Source organism: Grammomys surdaster, unplaced genomic scaffold, assembly GCF_004785775.1.
Source record: "Grammomys surdaster isolate TR1022 unplaced genomic scaffold, NIH_TR_1.0 331, whole genome shotgun sequence".
Taxonomy (NCBI): Eukaryota; Metazoa; Chordata; class Mammalia; order Rodentia; family Muridae; genus Grammomys; species Grammomys surdaster.
Window position 1 is genome coordinate 675,489 of NW_021604750.1, and position 12,766 is coordinate 688,254.

Sequence of the window (12,766 nt, forward strand, 5' to 3'; positions counted from 1 at the left end):
GAGGGAAACTACAACCTAGAAAAAGCAAGGAAGTAATCTTCCAACAATCCCAAAAGAAGATAGCTATACAAACATAATTCCACCTCTAATAACAAAAATAACAAGAAGCAATAATCATTTTTCCTTAATATCTCTTAACATCAATGGACTCAATTCTCCAATAAAAAGACATAGACTATCAGACTGGATACACAAACAGGACCCAGAATTTTGCTGCATACAGGAAACACACCTCAGTGACAAAGACAGACACTACCTCAGGGTACAAGTTTGGAAAACAATTTTCCAAGCAAATGGTCCCAAGAAACAATCTGGAATAGCCATTCTAACATCAAATAAAATTGACTTTCAACCAAATGTAATAAAAAAAGATAAGGAAGGACACTTCATACTCATCAAAGGAAAAATCTACCAAGATGAACTCTCAATTCTGAACATCTATGCTCCAAATGCAAGGGCACCTACGTACATAAAAGAAACTTTACTAAAGCTGAAAACAAACATTACACCTTACACAATAATAGTGGGGGATTTACACACCCCACTCTCAGCAATGGACAGATCATGGAAACAGAAACTAAACTGAGACACTTTGAAATTAACAGAGGTCATGAACCAAATGGATTTAAAAGATATCTACAGAACATTTCATCCTAAAACAAAAAAATATACCTCTTTCTCAGCACCTCATGGCACCTTCTCCAAAATAGACCATATAATTGGTCACTAAACAGGCCTCTACAGATACAAAAAGATTTAAATAATCTCTTGCATCTTATCAGATCACCACGGACTAAGACTGGTCTTTAATAATGACAAAACCAATGGAAAACCAACATGCATATGGAAACTGAACAACTCTCTACTCAATGATGACTTGGTCAAGGAAGAAATAAAAAAAGAAATTAAAGACTTTTTAGAATTTAATGAAAATGAGAACACACCATACCAAAACTTGTGGGACTCCATGAAGGCAGTGCTAAGAGTAAAACTCATGTCTCTAAGTGAATACAAAAAGAAACTGGAGAGAGCATACACTAGCAGCATGACAGCACACCTGAAAACTCTAGAAAAAACAGAAGAAATACACCCACAAGGAGTAGACATCAGGAAATAATCAAACTCAGGACTGAAATTAACAAAAAAAAAGAAACAGAAAGAACAATAAGAAGTATCAATAAAACCAGGAGCTGGTTCTTTGAGAAAATCAACAGGATAGATAAACCCTTAGCCAGATTAACCAGAGGGCACAGAGACAGTATCCAAATTAATAAAATCAGAACTGAAAAGGGAGACATAACAATAGAAACTGAGGAAATTCAAAAAATCATCAGATCCTACTACAAAGGCCTATACTCAACAAAACTGGAAAGCCTGGATAAAATGGACAATTTCCTAGACAGATACCACGTGCCAAAGTTAAACCAGGAGCAGATAAACCATCTAAACAGTCCCATAATCCCTAAGGAAATAGCAGCAGTCATTAAAAGTCTCCCCACCAGAAAAAGCCCAGGTCCAGATGGTTTTAGTGCTGAATTCTATCAGACCTTCAAGGAAGACCTAATACCAATTCTCTTCAAACTATTCCACAAAATAGAAACAGAAGGAACACTACCCAATTCGTTCTCTGAAGCTACAATTACACTCATACCCAAACCCCACAAAGACACAACAAAGAAAGAGAACTTCAGACCAATCTCACTTATGAACATCCTTATGCAAAAATACTCAATAAAATTCTAGCAAACAGAATCCAAGAACACATCAAAACAATCATCCATCATGATCAAGTAGGTTTCATCCCAGGAATGCAGGGATGTTTCAATATTCAGAAATCCATCAATGTAATCCACTATATAAACAAACTCAAAGAAAATAAACACATGATCATCTCACTAGATGCTGAGAAAGCATTTGACAAAATTCAACAACCATTCATGATAAAAGTCTTGGAAAGATCAGGAATTCAAGGCCCACAACTAAACATAGTGAAAGCAATATACAGCAAACCAGTAGCCAACATCAAACTAAATGGAGAGAAACTTGAAGCAATCCCACTAAGATCAGGGACTAGACAAGGCTGCCCACTCTACCCCTACCTATTCAATATAGTACTGGAAGTCCTAGCCAGAGCAATTAGATAACAAAAAGAAGTCAAAGGGATACAAATAGGAAAGGAAGAAGTCAAAGTATCACTATTTGCAGATGATATGATAGTATACTTCAGTGATCCCCAACCTTCCACCAGAGAACTCCTAAACCTGATAAACAACTTCAGCAAAGTGGCTGGTTATAAAATCAACTCAAACAAATGAGTAGCCTTCCTCTACATGAAAGATAAACAGACTGAAAAAAAAATTAGGGAAATGACACCCTTCACAACAGTAACAAATAATATAAAATACCTTGGTGTGAATCTAACTAAGCAAGTGAAAGACCTGTATGACAAGAACTTCAAGTCCCTGAAGAAAGAAATCGAAGATCTCAGAAGATGGAAAGATCTCCCATGCTCATGGATTGGCAGGATTAATATAATACAAATGGCCATCTTGCCAAAAGCAATCTACAGATTCAATGCAATCCCCATTAAAATCACAGCTCAATTCTTCACAGAGTTAGAAGAGGAAATTCTCAAATTCATTTGGAATAACAAAAAACCCAGGATAGTGAAAACTATTCTCAACAATAAAAGAACTTCTGGAGGAATCACCATCCCTGACCTCAAGCTGTACTACAGCGCAATAGTGATAAAAACTGCATGGTATTGGCACAGAGACAGGCAGGAAGATCAATGGAATAGAACTGAAGACCCAGAAATGAACCCACACACCTATGGTCACTTGATCTTTGACAAAGGAGCTTAAACTGTCCAGTGAAAACAGGACAGCATTTTTCAACAAATGGTGCTGGTTTAACTGAAGGACAACATGTAGAAGAATGCAAATTGTTCCATTTTTATCTCCTTGTATGAAGTTCAAGTCTAAGTGGAGAAAGGACCTCCACATAAAACCAGATATACTGAAACGAAGAGAAGAGAAGGTGGGGAAGAACCTTGGGCACAGGGGAAAAGTTCCTGAACAGAACACCAATGGCATATGCTCTAAGATCAAGAATTGACAAATGGGACTTCATAAAATTGCAAAGTTTCTGTAAAGCAAAGGACACTGTCAATAGGACAAATCGACAACCAACAAATTGGGAAAAGATCTTTACCAATCCTACATCTGATAGAGGGCTAATATTCAATATATACAAAGAACTCAAGAAATTAGACTCCAGACAACCAAATAACCCTATTAAAAAATGGGGCATAAAGCTTAACAAAGGATTTTCAACAGAGGAAACTCAAATGGCCGAGAAGCACCTAAAGAAATGTTCAGTATCCTTAGTCATCAGGGAAATGCAAATCAAAACAACCCTGAGATTCCATCTCACACCAGTCAGAATGGCTAAGATTAAAAACTCAGGTGATAGTAGATGCTGGTGAGGGTGTGGAGAAAGAGGAACACTCCTCCATTGTTGGTGGGACTGCAAGATGATGCAACCACTTTGGAAATCAGTCTGGCGGTTCCTCAGAAAATTGAACATAGCATCACCTGAGGATCCAGCTATACCACTCCTGGGCATATACCCAGAAGATGCTCTAACATATAACAAGGATATATGCTCAGCTATGTTCATAGCAGCCTTATTTATAATAGCCATGATCTGGAAAGAACCCAGATGTCCTTCAACAGAGGCATGGATACAAAAAAATGTGGTACATTTACACAATGGAGTATTACTCAGCTATTAAAAACAACAAATTCGAGAAATTCTTAGGTAAATGGATGGAACTAGAAAATATCAACCTTAGTGAGGTAAGCCAATCACAAAAGAACATACATGGTATTCACTCAGTGATTATTGGATATTAGCCCAGAACCTTGAAATACCCAAGATTCAACTCACAGGCCACATGAAGCTCATGAAGAAAAAAGACCAAGTGGGGGTGCTTAGGTCCTTCTTAGAAGGAGTAACAAAATACTCAAGGGAGCAAATATGGAGATAAAATGAGGGACAGAAACTGAAGGAGGGGTCATCTGGAGACCATTCCACCTAGATATCCATCCCATGTGCAGTCAGCAAAGGTAGATTCTGATGTAGAAGTCAGGAAGTGCATGCTGACAAGAGCCTGATATAGATGTCTCCTTAGAGGTCTGCAAGAGTCTGACATATTCAGAGGCAGATGCTCACAGCTAGCCATTGAACTGATAATGTGGTTCCCAATGGAGGAGTTAGAGTGAAGACTGTAGGAGCTGAAAGGGTTTGCGGCCCCATGAGAGCAACAACACCAACCAACCACAGCTCCCAGGGTCTAAACCACCAGCCTGGGAGCACTTAGGGAGGGATCCATGGCTCCAGTTGTATGTGTAAGGGAGGCTGGCCCTATCGGGCATAGGTAGGAGAAGAGATTCTTGGTCTCAAGAAGGCTGGACGCCCCAGTGGGTAGGTAGGGGCACATCCGCAGAGAAGCAGGAGGAAGGTTGATGGAATCACGGATTCCTGGGCGGGGATGGGGGGTGATGGGGAATGGGGATAACATATGAAATGTAAATAAAACATCCAATTAAAAAATATATATATAAAAAAATGGGGGTGTCACCTCAAACCAATCAAATGCTTTTATACTTAGATTTATATAATTGTGCATATGAATATGTTTAAACATTGGGAAAATTCTACCACTGTCTCAGAAACAGGAAGACTAACCTGTGTTTCAGATTGTGTTCACTGGCCTCTTACATCCAATGGCTAAATACCAGGAAGCAACTGTTTATTTTTGACAGTGCTGCTTTTATTAGAATTTCCTATACCAAGGATGCTGTCTTTTACTACTGAAAGGTATTTACTGTGGTTTATGTATGATATCAAATAAAGAGTATTTAACTTAAAAAGAAACATTGGATACAATGAAGTTTTTAAATGTCATTTTAGTTTTAAAGAAAGGGTTTCACTATGTAGTCCTGGCTAACCCAGAAACTGCAATGCAGACCAAGGTGCTCTCAAACTCTGCTTCCCAAATGCTGGGATTTATTGCATGCATCACCTCAACTAGCCATAAGAAACCTTCTGAAGTCACTGTCAATCTAGAATCAAAAGATATAATTTCAGCAAGTGAGATGGCTCAGTGGGTTAAGGCACTTGCTGCCATGTCTGGCAACTGGATCCCTAGGACTCACACAGTGTGAGAAGAATGCCTTCTGAAAGCTGTCTCCTGACCTTCACGTACATACTGTAGTACAAGTATGTGCACATACAAAATAACCAAAGAAGTGTAATAAAAATTAACAGGTTTCTCTTCCGCTTTCAAGAATACAAACCTCTTTTGTCATTATGTTTAAGGTCTTCTCTGAATACTGTTCTAAAATCTGAAGTAATCTAGGAAATTTCAGCCTGGCTTCAGAAGAGTTTAACTTTAATGCTCTCAACATTTTCTCCATGACAAGTGCTGGATATGCTTCCAGTTCTACAGAATCAAAGATAGCAAAGAAGAAAGCAATGATTAGCACATAAACCATAAATGTGATAAATGAGTCTCTTCCCTTTTTTGGCTTCTTTTATTAGTCTGTCACTGTTCCCTCTCCAGTGCTTTCTTTCAGTTAGGAAATGTCACACACATGTTTGTCTAATCTTTCAGGAAGCAGTTTTCATCCTGTACTGACAGTGTACACTGGGTGATGCTCCTGATTTTATTCCTAGAGCAAGAGGTAGATCACAGGAGCCCATAAGTTACATAAAGCAAATGGGCTAGTTGCAATGGCTCACCCTTGCAATGTTAGCACCTGGGAGGTAGAACAAAATGGCAAGTTCAAGGCCAGCCTGTGCTACGTAGTCTCTAGAAGTTAAAGGATAAAAGACACAGTCTCTACATACACTTCTCTAGAAGTTACTGGATGGCACCTTAGCTCAGTGGTGAAATTCTTGCCTAACATTATCAAGGCTAGTTAAAACCCCAGAATTGCCAATAAATACAGCAGATTTTATTTAAATATGAGCATGTTGCTTGGAGATACTACTATTTCTAAAGATGAAACAAAATAAAAGATCTGTCATTTGAAAAAAAAGTCATTAGATCGAAAGCACCTATATATTTTTCAAGCTTACATACAGAACACTAACCTGTACTTCTCTTCTGTGAGGCACTGGATGCACTCTCCTCTACCTTTCGGAGTTGTTGGTCACAGAAACCTACCAGTGTCATATAAGCATGGGCTTGCTCAGCTGCAGCTTCATGGCCCCAGCAGGAAAGCTGGGTTTCCTCTTCGGCTGACTGCACGGCCTTAGAGAGGTGATGGAATGCTCTCTGGTATAGACCTGAGATTACCTGGAATTGAGAAGACACAAGACTAGATCAATAGCTTTGAAACAACACTGAGAAGTTAGGTGTGGTGTGTGCAGTCTCAACTGAAGCAAGGGAATTCCTGGGGACTACAAGTTTGATGCTAGCCTAGTCAATTGAGACCCCTTCTTAAATAAAATAAACACTGAAGGCTATGCTAACTGTGGTGTGTGTGTGTGTGTGTGTGTGTGTGTGTGTGTGTGTGTAAGGCAGTAATTAATCCCAGTAAAATCCAAAACATATTACAAGTAGAGAAACTAAAGAGAACATGCCAGTCAGTCAATGAGCCATACAGAGCTGGACCAGTCTAAGGTACTGTGAACTCCATGGGAGTCACAAAAATGACAAAAGTTGGTGCTGGTGCTCATATCCTGGAAAGATGTCAGTGACACTGACAAGGGAGAAGACAGGACCACATGACAACACTGAGGCAGGATAGAAGGTAAAGAGGTTAACTATTAAAAATCCAAAATTATGCTGGGTGGTGGTGGCGCACGCCTTTAGTCCCAGCACTTGGGAGGCAGAGGCAGGCGGATTTCTAAGTTCAAGAGTTCGAGGCTAGCCTGGTCTACAGAGTGAGTTCCAGGACAGCCAGGGCTACACAGAGAACCCTGTCTCGAAAAACCAAACCAAAAAAAAAAAAAAAAAAAAAAAAAAAATCCAGAATTATGACTTCGCCTCTGCTAGTTGGAACTTGGTCATAGGAGTTGGTAATTTTGCTCAGAGGTAGTTTTTTTGAAGCTTCTGCCCAGCTGCCATGGAGGAGCGATCAGAGAAAGTCGACCCAGTTGAGGACCCAGAAACTCCTCAGAGGAAAGATGAAGAGGACTCATCCTATGATTCAGAAGTCCTAGAGCCAGAAACACTAGTGAAGGTCATGAAAAAGCTAACCCTGAAGCCCAGTGCCAAGGGGCCAGCACATCGTTGTCACTGCAGGCTCCGTCAGCTGATGGAGAACAAAAGTGAAAGAATCCAGAGGGAAGTTCAGAGCACCTTTCCCAAGAGAAGGGTCCGCACATTGTTGTCAGTGCTGCAGGATCCTATAGCAAGGATGAAGAGATCTGCTTGGACTGAGCAGAGACAAAAAGACTTGAGGGCAATGAGTACAAAGGGAGGAAAGAGCCATTCAGGTGTCTCTGCACTTTCTGCCACTATCAAGGATGGGATCCTTCTGAGAATGCTAAAATCGGGAAGAACTAGGACAGTTGAAATTGTACACTGTCCTTACTGTTAATGATGCTACACAGCAGATGCGAAAGCTGTTTCTTGTTTGTTTTTTAAGATTAAACATTTCCTGGTGCTGGGGAATCTTCTAACTTGTTAACCTTTAAATTATATAGGATGTGTGACGTTTTGGATTCATGTGCATGACTTAAATTGACCCAAAGAATGAGAGAATGAGTCAAAACATCCTGAAAACTTTAGAAGCCCAGGGCTGAGAAATAATGTAAATAGAATTTGGAGTAGTTTGGTTTAGAAGGTCATTGGAATAGGTCTTTGGCTACTCTAGTTTGCAGAAGTTTGTAATAAAGGCAGTTTTGTTATCTTGAAAAAAAATCCAAAATTATCTGAAAACCAAAACAATATGACCAACTACACCACAGCCCCACAAACTAAGAAAAGCTAAGCTGAATACAAACGGGGAAAAAGGTTGTTTATCCCACAAACTCATGGAGAAACCATCTCAATGGAAATTAGTGTCTTAAAGATTTGTATTACCAAGTCGGGTATGTAATGCCAATATTCAGGATGCAGAGGAAGAAAGATTGTTCTAAGGCTCAAGTCAACCTGGTCTACACAATCAGTTCCAGGACAGCCAGAGCTACTTAGCAGGGAAAAAAAATAAAACAACAAAACCACAACAATAATCCCTAATTCAGGAAGCTGGGATGTAGCTCAGTTGGCAGAGTGATTGCTTAGTTTACATGAAGTCATGAGTTCAGACACAGTACCACATAAATTGGGTGTGGTGGTACACACCTATAATCTAGCACATGAGAAGTATAGAAAGTTCAAACACAACCTTGGTTAGAAAGCAAGTTTAAGACATGCCTGGAATAAAGAAAACACTGGCTCAAATAAACAAACCAAAGAGAAAAAACAAAACAAAAAAAATGTTTAATTCAAATAACAAATAATAGGAAATACATAAATTACTCAATTTTCCACATAAAAAATTTGAAATACTACTTGTCAATCATTTCATTTTAATTCATCATTTCATTTCAATTGTGTTTTTGAGACCAGGTCTCACTCTAGAGCTTAGGCTGTGCATGGTGGTGCCTCCCAAACATTAGGCTTACAACCGTGAGCCATTATACCAGCCTTTAAGCATATTTTAAATTGACAAAAGAATACTCCCTCATTGCAGCTTTACTTTGTCCTGAGGGCAGCACATAAAAGACACACAATATAAGAACTTACCCTCTCTGTGTTCTCTGCATTAGATCCAGAGAGTGTCATGATTGATTTCACCTTGCTTTTCTCCAGGTCAGACAGGCAGGCTGGCTCCTTGCTGAGAGCATCAGCCATGATCCTGCAAGTTGTGCCCAAGAGAATGTTCTGGTCACAAGAGGCCTGAATGTTTTTATTTAAGTAGTCTGAAATATCACTTTCATCTGTTGCATTGAAAAAAAAACATTTTTTTTTAAAAATCAAGAAATTTATAGTCAGTAACTTCTTTTCTATTAAGAGATTAACTAACATAAATCTTAGAAGGACAAGAACCTGGCTTCAGTTTCTGATAAAAGATTTTCTTAAACTCTCTGATTAATAGAAAAAAATTTTTTTTTTTTGTTAATGTGAAGGCCTGGGTAACTGCTGCCTGTCTAGCCAGCCATTTTATGTTATTTCTGTTACAAGGATACTTTTTCATATGTTACTGTTACTACTGTTATTAGGAAACTTTTTCATGCCCAAATTGACTGCAGATTCTGTTACATTACACTCTTTGATGCTCTTGGAAGCCAATCACAATAGAGGTCAGTTAGAACTGCTTTGTATTCGTTAGCCACAATAAGCTTGGACCAAAACCAACTGCCCAGCAGTACTTCCTGCACCTGTGTATGAACTTTCATGGCTTTGTCTTTTATATGCTGCCTCTGGGATAGACCTCAACATAAGAGACACCTGTACCAATATAAGAAGCCATTAGGAATAAGACTTCCATTTTAAGTAGGGGCTGGGTAAAGTTGTAAGTTCCCAAGACCTATCTGGGAATTGACATTTTACTTGGCATAAAGAGTCATGTACATGGCCAACTGACATCCGGGTTGGCAAATTAAGATATGAATATTAAACAAGATGTCCCCCACCACAGTTGAATACCCCAACCAATAGGAACAGGGTAAGTTCCTAAGACATGTTCCTAAGGAAGTCCCCTATCCCTAAATTCTGATTGGTGGAATAACTTAACACAGATTATTTGTGGATTTCAGGCTTAAAAGCTCTGTAGGAGTCTAGCTTGGGGTCGAAGACAGCTCAGAGCCTGGTCTGCAGCCCTGACTGATTGATCAGTCCTGGGGTTAATGCTCAATTAACTATTGCTGTCTGACTGAGATTGCTGTTTATGTGGTTTGTGAGGTAGCTCCTGGACCCCACAGCTAAAAATAAACCCTGCCACCCACAGTGTTAAGGCTTAGAAGCAAGAATAAGCTTTTTATTCTAGAATCATCCATCACATTTTATCAAATTCTTAGTTTTTCTCTGTTGCCAAGAACAGAAAATGGCTCTTATTAAACAAGGACTTTAGTTCTGCTTCTGACCACATGGTGCTAGGCACGGAGCTCAGGACTCCACCACCCAGTGGTGTGCCCACTAGAAAGCTTAGCCACGCCCTGTTTGTGGTAGTCTGGATCACTGCCACCAGCCTGCTCAGCTCATACAACTCTGTCTGTGCTCCAACTGCAGGACTGCTATTGTTATGGGGACTCCATAGTATTACTATTTGCTGGGGAGCAAACCCAGAGCTTTGGACATACAAGGCAATTGTACTCATAGTCTTAATACTAGAATAATGATTCAAGAAACCCTAGGACCATTTCTTAACTTTCCCATTTCTCCCTGCTTTGGGTTCTTTTTTCTGTTTTTTTCCGATAGTCTCCCTAGCACTGGCAGGTCTTGAAATTGTGGCAATTACCGTCTTGGCCTCCTCAGTGCTGGAAATATAGGTGTGTGCTACCTATATTTCTGTTTTCTGTTCCTAGAATTATGTGGAGAAAGTAGTCCTCCTGGTGTACTTTTACAGAGTCTGTGGCAGTATTCTGTCCTGCAGCAGACCCACTATGTACCTGAGGTGACTGGCAAGAATGTCAGATCCAATGCATACCCAAGGAAACTTCTCTTATGCTAAGAGGCTAAAAGCCAAGTTAAGTATCATAGAGAAAAAGTTTAATTTCCACTTTATTTTAAAGGTGAGCATAACTCTAAATGTTGTACTGTATTCGTATATGAAACTCCCTTGATCTGGATGATCTGCTCTCCTCCTAAGAAATGAAATCAGAGGAAGTGGCACAAAAAATAGCTTTTAAGACAATATAAAATAGCATCCTCAAATCAATGCAGACAATAGCATCCTAATTACCCAATAGCGTGAAGGTTTTGAGCATGGTGAGGACTTGTTCCTGAGGGCTCTGAGTGTGGCTCCGGCAGTGGTTCAGCTGGCAGTAACTATGCATCCACTGCACTCGCCAACTTTCTCTTGTTTTTGATTCTTTATGTATCTCTTTCAGGAGTTTCATGGAGAGTGAGAAATTACTCTATAGAAACATAAGAAAAAGAAAGAAAAGGTTCTGAGACATCTTGTTATGTAGCCAGAGGGGCTTCTTGGGCTTCTGGTAGCTAGAGTGCTGTGGGACTGGGAAAGGGTATTCTGGTTCATGGCTGGGCATGTGCCTGGAACCCTGTGACTCTACATGAGAACTGGCAGGAGTTTGGTGCGCCCCCAGAACCCAGGGTCCCGAAAAGCAGTCTAGTCTCCATAAAAATATATTGTTCAGTCATGTAGGCCATTACAGCCCCTCCCAAAGTGCACAGGTAGAGGGTGTGACTATAGGCCTCAGGCCCTAGGGATTTACATACTAATGAAGGCCAGAGGGTGGAGCAAATTAAGCATTCCTCCCCAGATCCTCTCCCTTTCTCCCTCCCTATATAACTCGGGACTGCCCTGAGTTTTAGGAGGGTACAACCAGATCCATTTACCATCCACCATGACAAGAAACCCTTTCAGAAACAAGGACTTCCTTGTGTTATTGGGGCCTGCGGACACCAAAGCCTCAGGCCACTGGAACATTAGACGTACCTCCTGCATGTGGGACCTGCCGCAGCATGAGTGGAAACCCCCAGGGACTCCACTGCAGCAGCTTTATATTTTCCCACAGAATGCAGACACCACTAGAGATACAACGTATGTCTAAGAAAATTGGTCTTTTAAAATTTTTATTGCCATCTCCATTATTTAAGGCATGGGATGTATATATCAGGTTTGAAAAGGCAAAAAACCATCCACGTCTGACCACTATAGAAAATTACTTTTAAAAAGTTTTTAGTTGGCCTGTTTTCCTTGTTACATGTTACAACATGCCCTTGAGCAGTCAACTCATTTCCTTAGCTGTACATTTTTTAAAAATATATTCTACATGTAAGTGGGTACATATGTGTATAAAGGTTTCAGGTCAATCTCAAGTGTCACTTTTCAGATGCTGTTCACTGTCTTTTATAATACAGGGTCTCTTACTGACCTGGAGTCTCCAGAGTAGGCTACCTTAGCTGGCCAGTGAACCCTAAAGATCTGCTTGATTCTATGCTCCAGAACTGGGATTTAGAACACATCACTTTACATGGGTTCTAGGAGATTAAACCTATGCTTATTACAGCGAGAAGTTTATGAACTGTGTATACTACATATTTAAAGATGTTTCAGCATTTCTTTTGAGCATATTTAAGTGTTTACAGTATTGACACCAAACATTTAAATTCAAGGCATTTTTGCCAGCCCAAAGAGAAACTCTTTTGCTTCTCAGTAGTCATTATTTAGTCTCCACAGGAGGGGCATTTTCTGTCTAAGTCCTATCATGGCTATTTCAAAATAATGGTATTAGAAAATGACACAGTGGTTTGTGTGGCTCTTTCTTTTCCCTCAGCATTTCTAGACTCATCGGTGTTACATACAGTATGTCAGCACTTCCCTAACGTAAAGAACAAGATGCTCATAAACATACAAGAAGCCTACAGAACACCAAATAGACTAGACCAGAAAAGAAATACCTCCCGTCACATAATAATCAAATCATCAGATGCACAAAACAAAGAAAAAATACTAAAAGCAGTAAGGGAAAATGGTCAAGTAACATATAAAGGCAGACCTATAAGAATTACACCAGACTT

General features: G+C 39.8%; 1 protein-coding gene and 1 pseudogene across 1 annotated transcript in view; one reads left to right on the forward strand and one right to left on the reverse strand.

The window, feature by feature from the left end:
* Prkdc (protein kinase, DNA-activated, catalytic subunit) overlaps positions 1-12,766 on the reverse strand; it is a 199,243-nt gene that overhangs the window by 30,272 nt on the left and 156,205 nt on the right. Inside the window, exons 70-73 of the mRNA XM_028778260.1 lie at positions 10,965-11,139; positions 8,807-9,000; positions 6,163-6,367; positions 5,364-5,509 (exon numbers count right to left, since the gene is read on the reverse strand). Of these exons, the coding sequence (XP_028634093.1) occupies positions 5,364-5,509; positions 6,163-6,367; positions 8,807-9,000; positions 10,965-11,139 (720 nt within the window). The remainder of the gene's footprint in view (positions 1-5,363; positions 5,510-6,162; positions 6,368-8,806; positions 9,001-10,964; positions 11,140-12,766) is intronic.
* On the forward strand, positions 7,140-7,582 carry LOC114630173 (annotated as a pseudogene).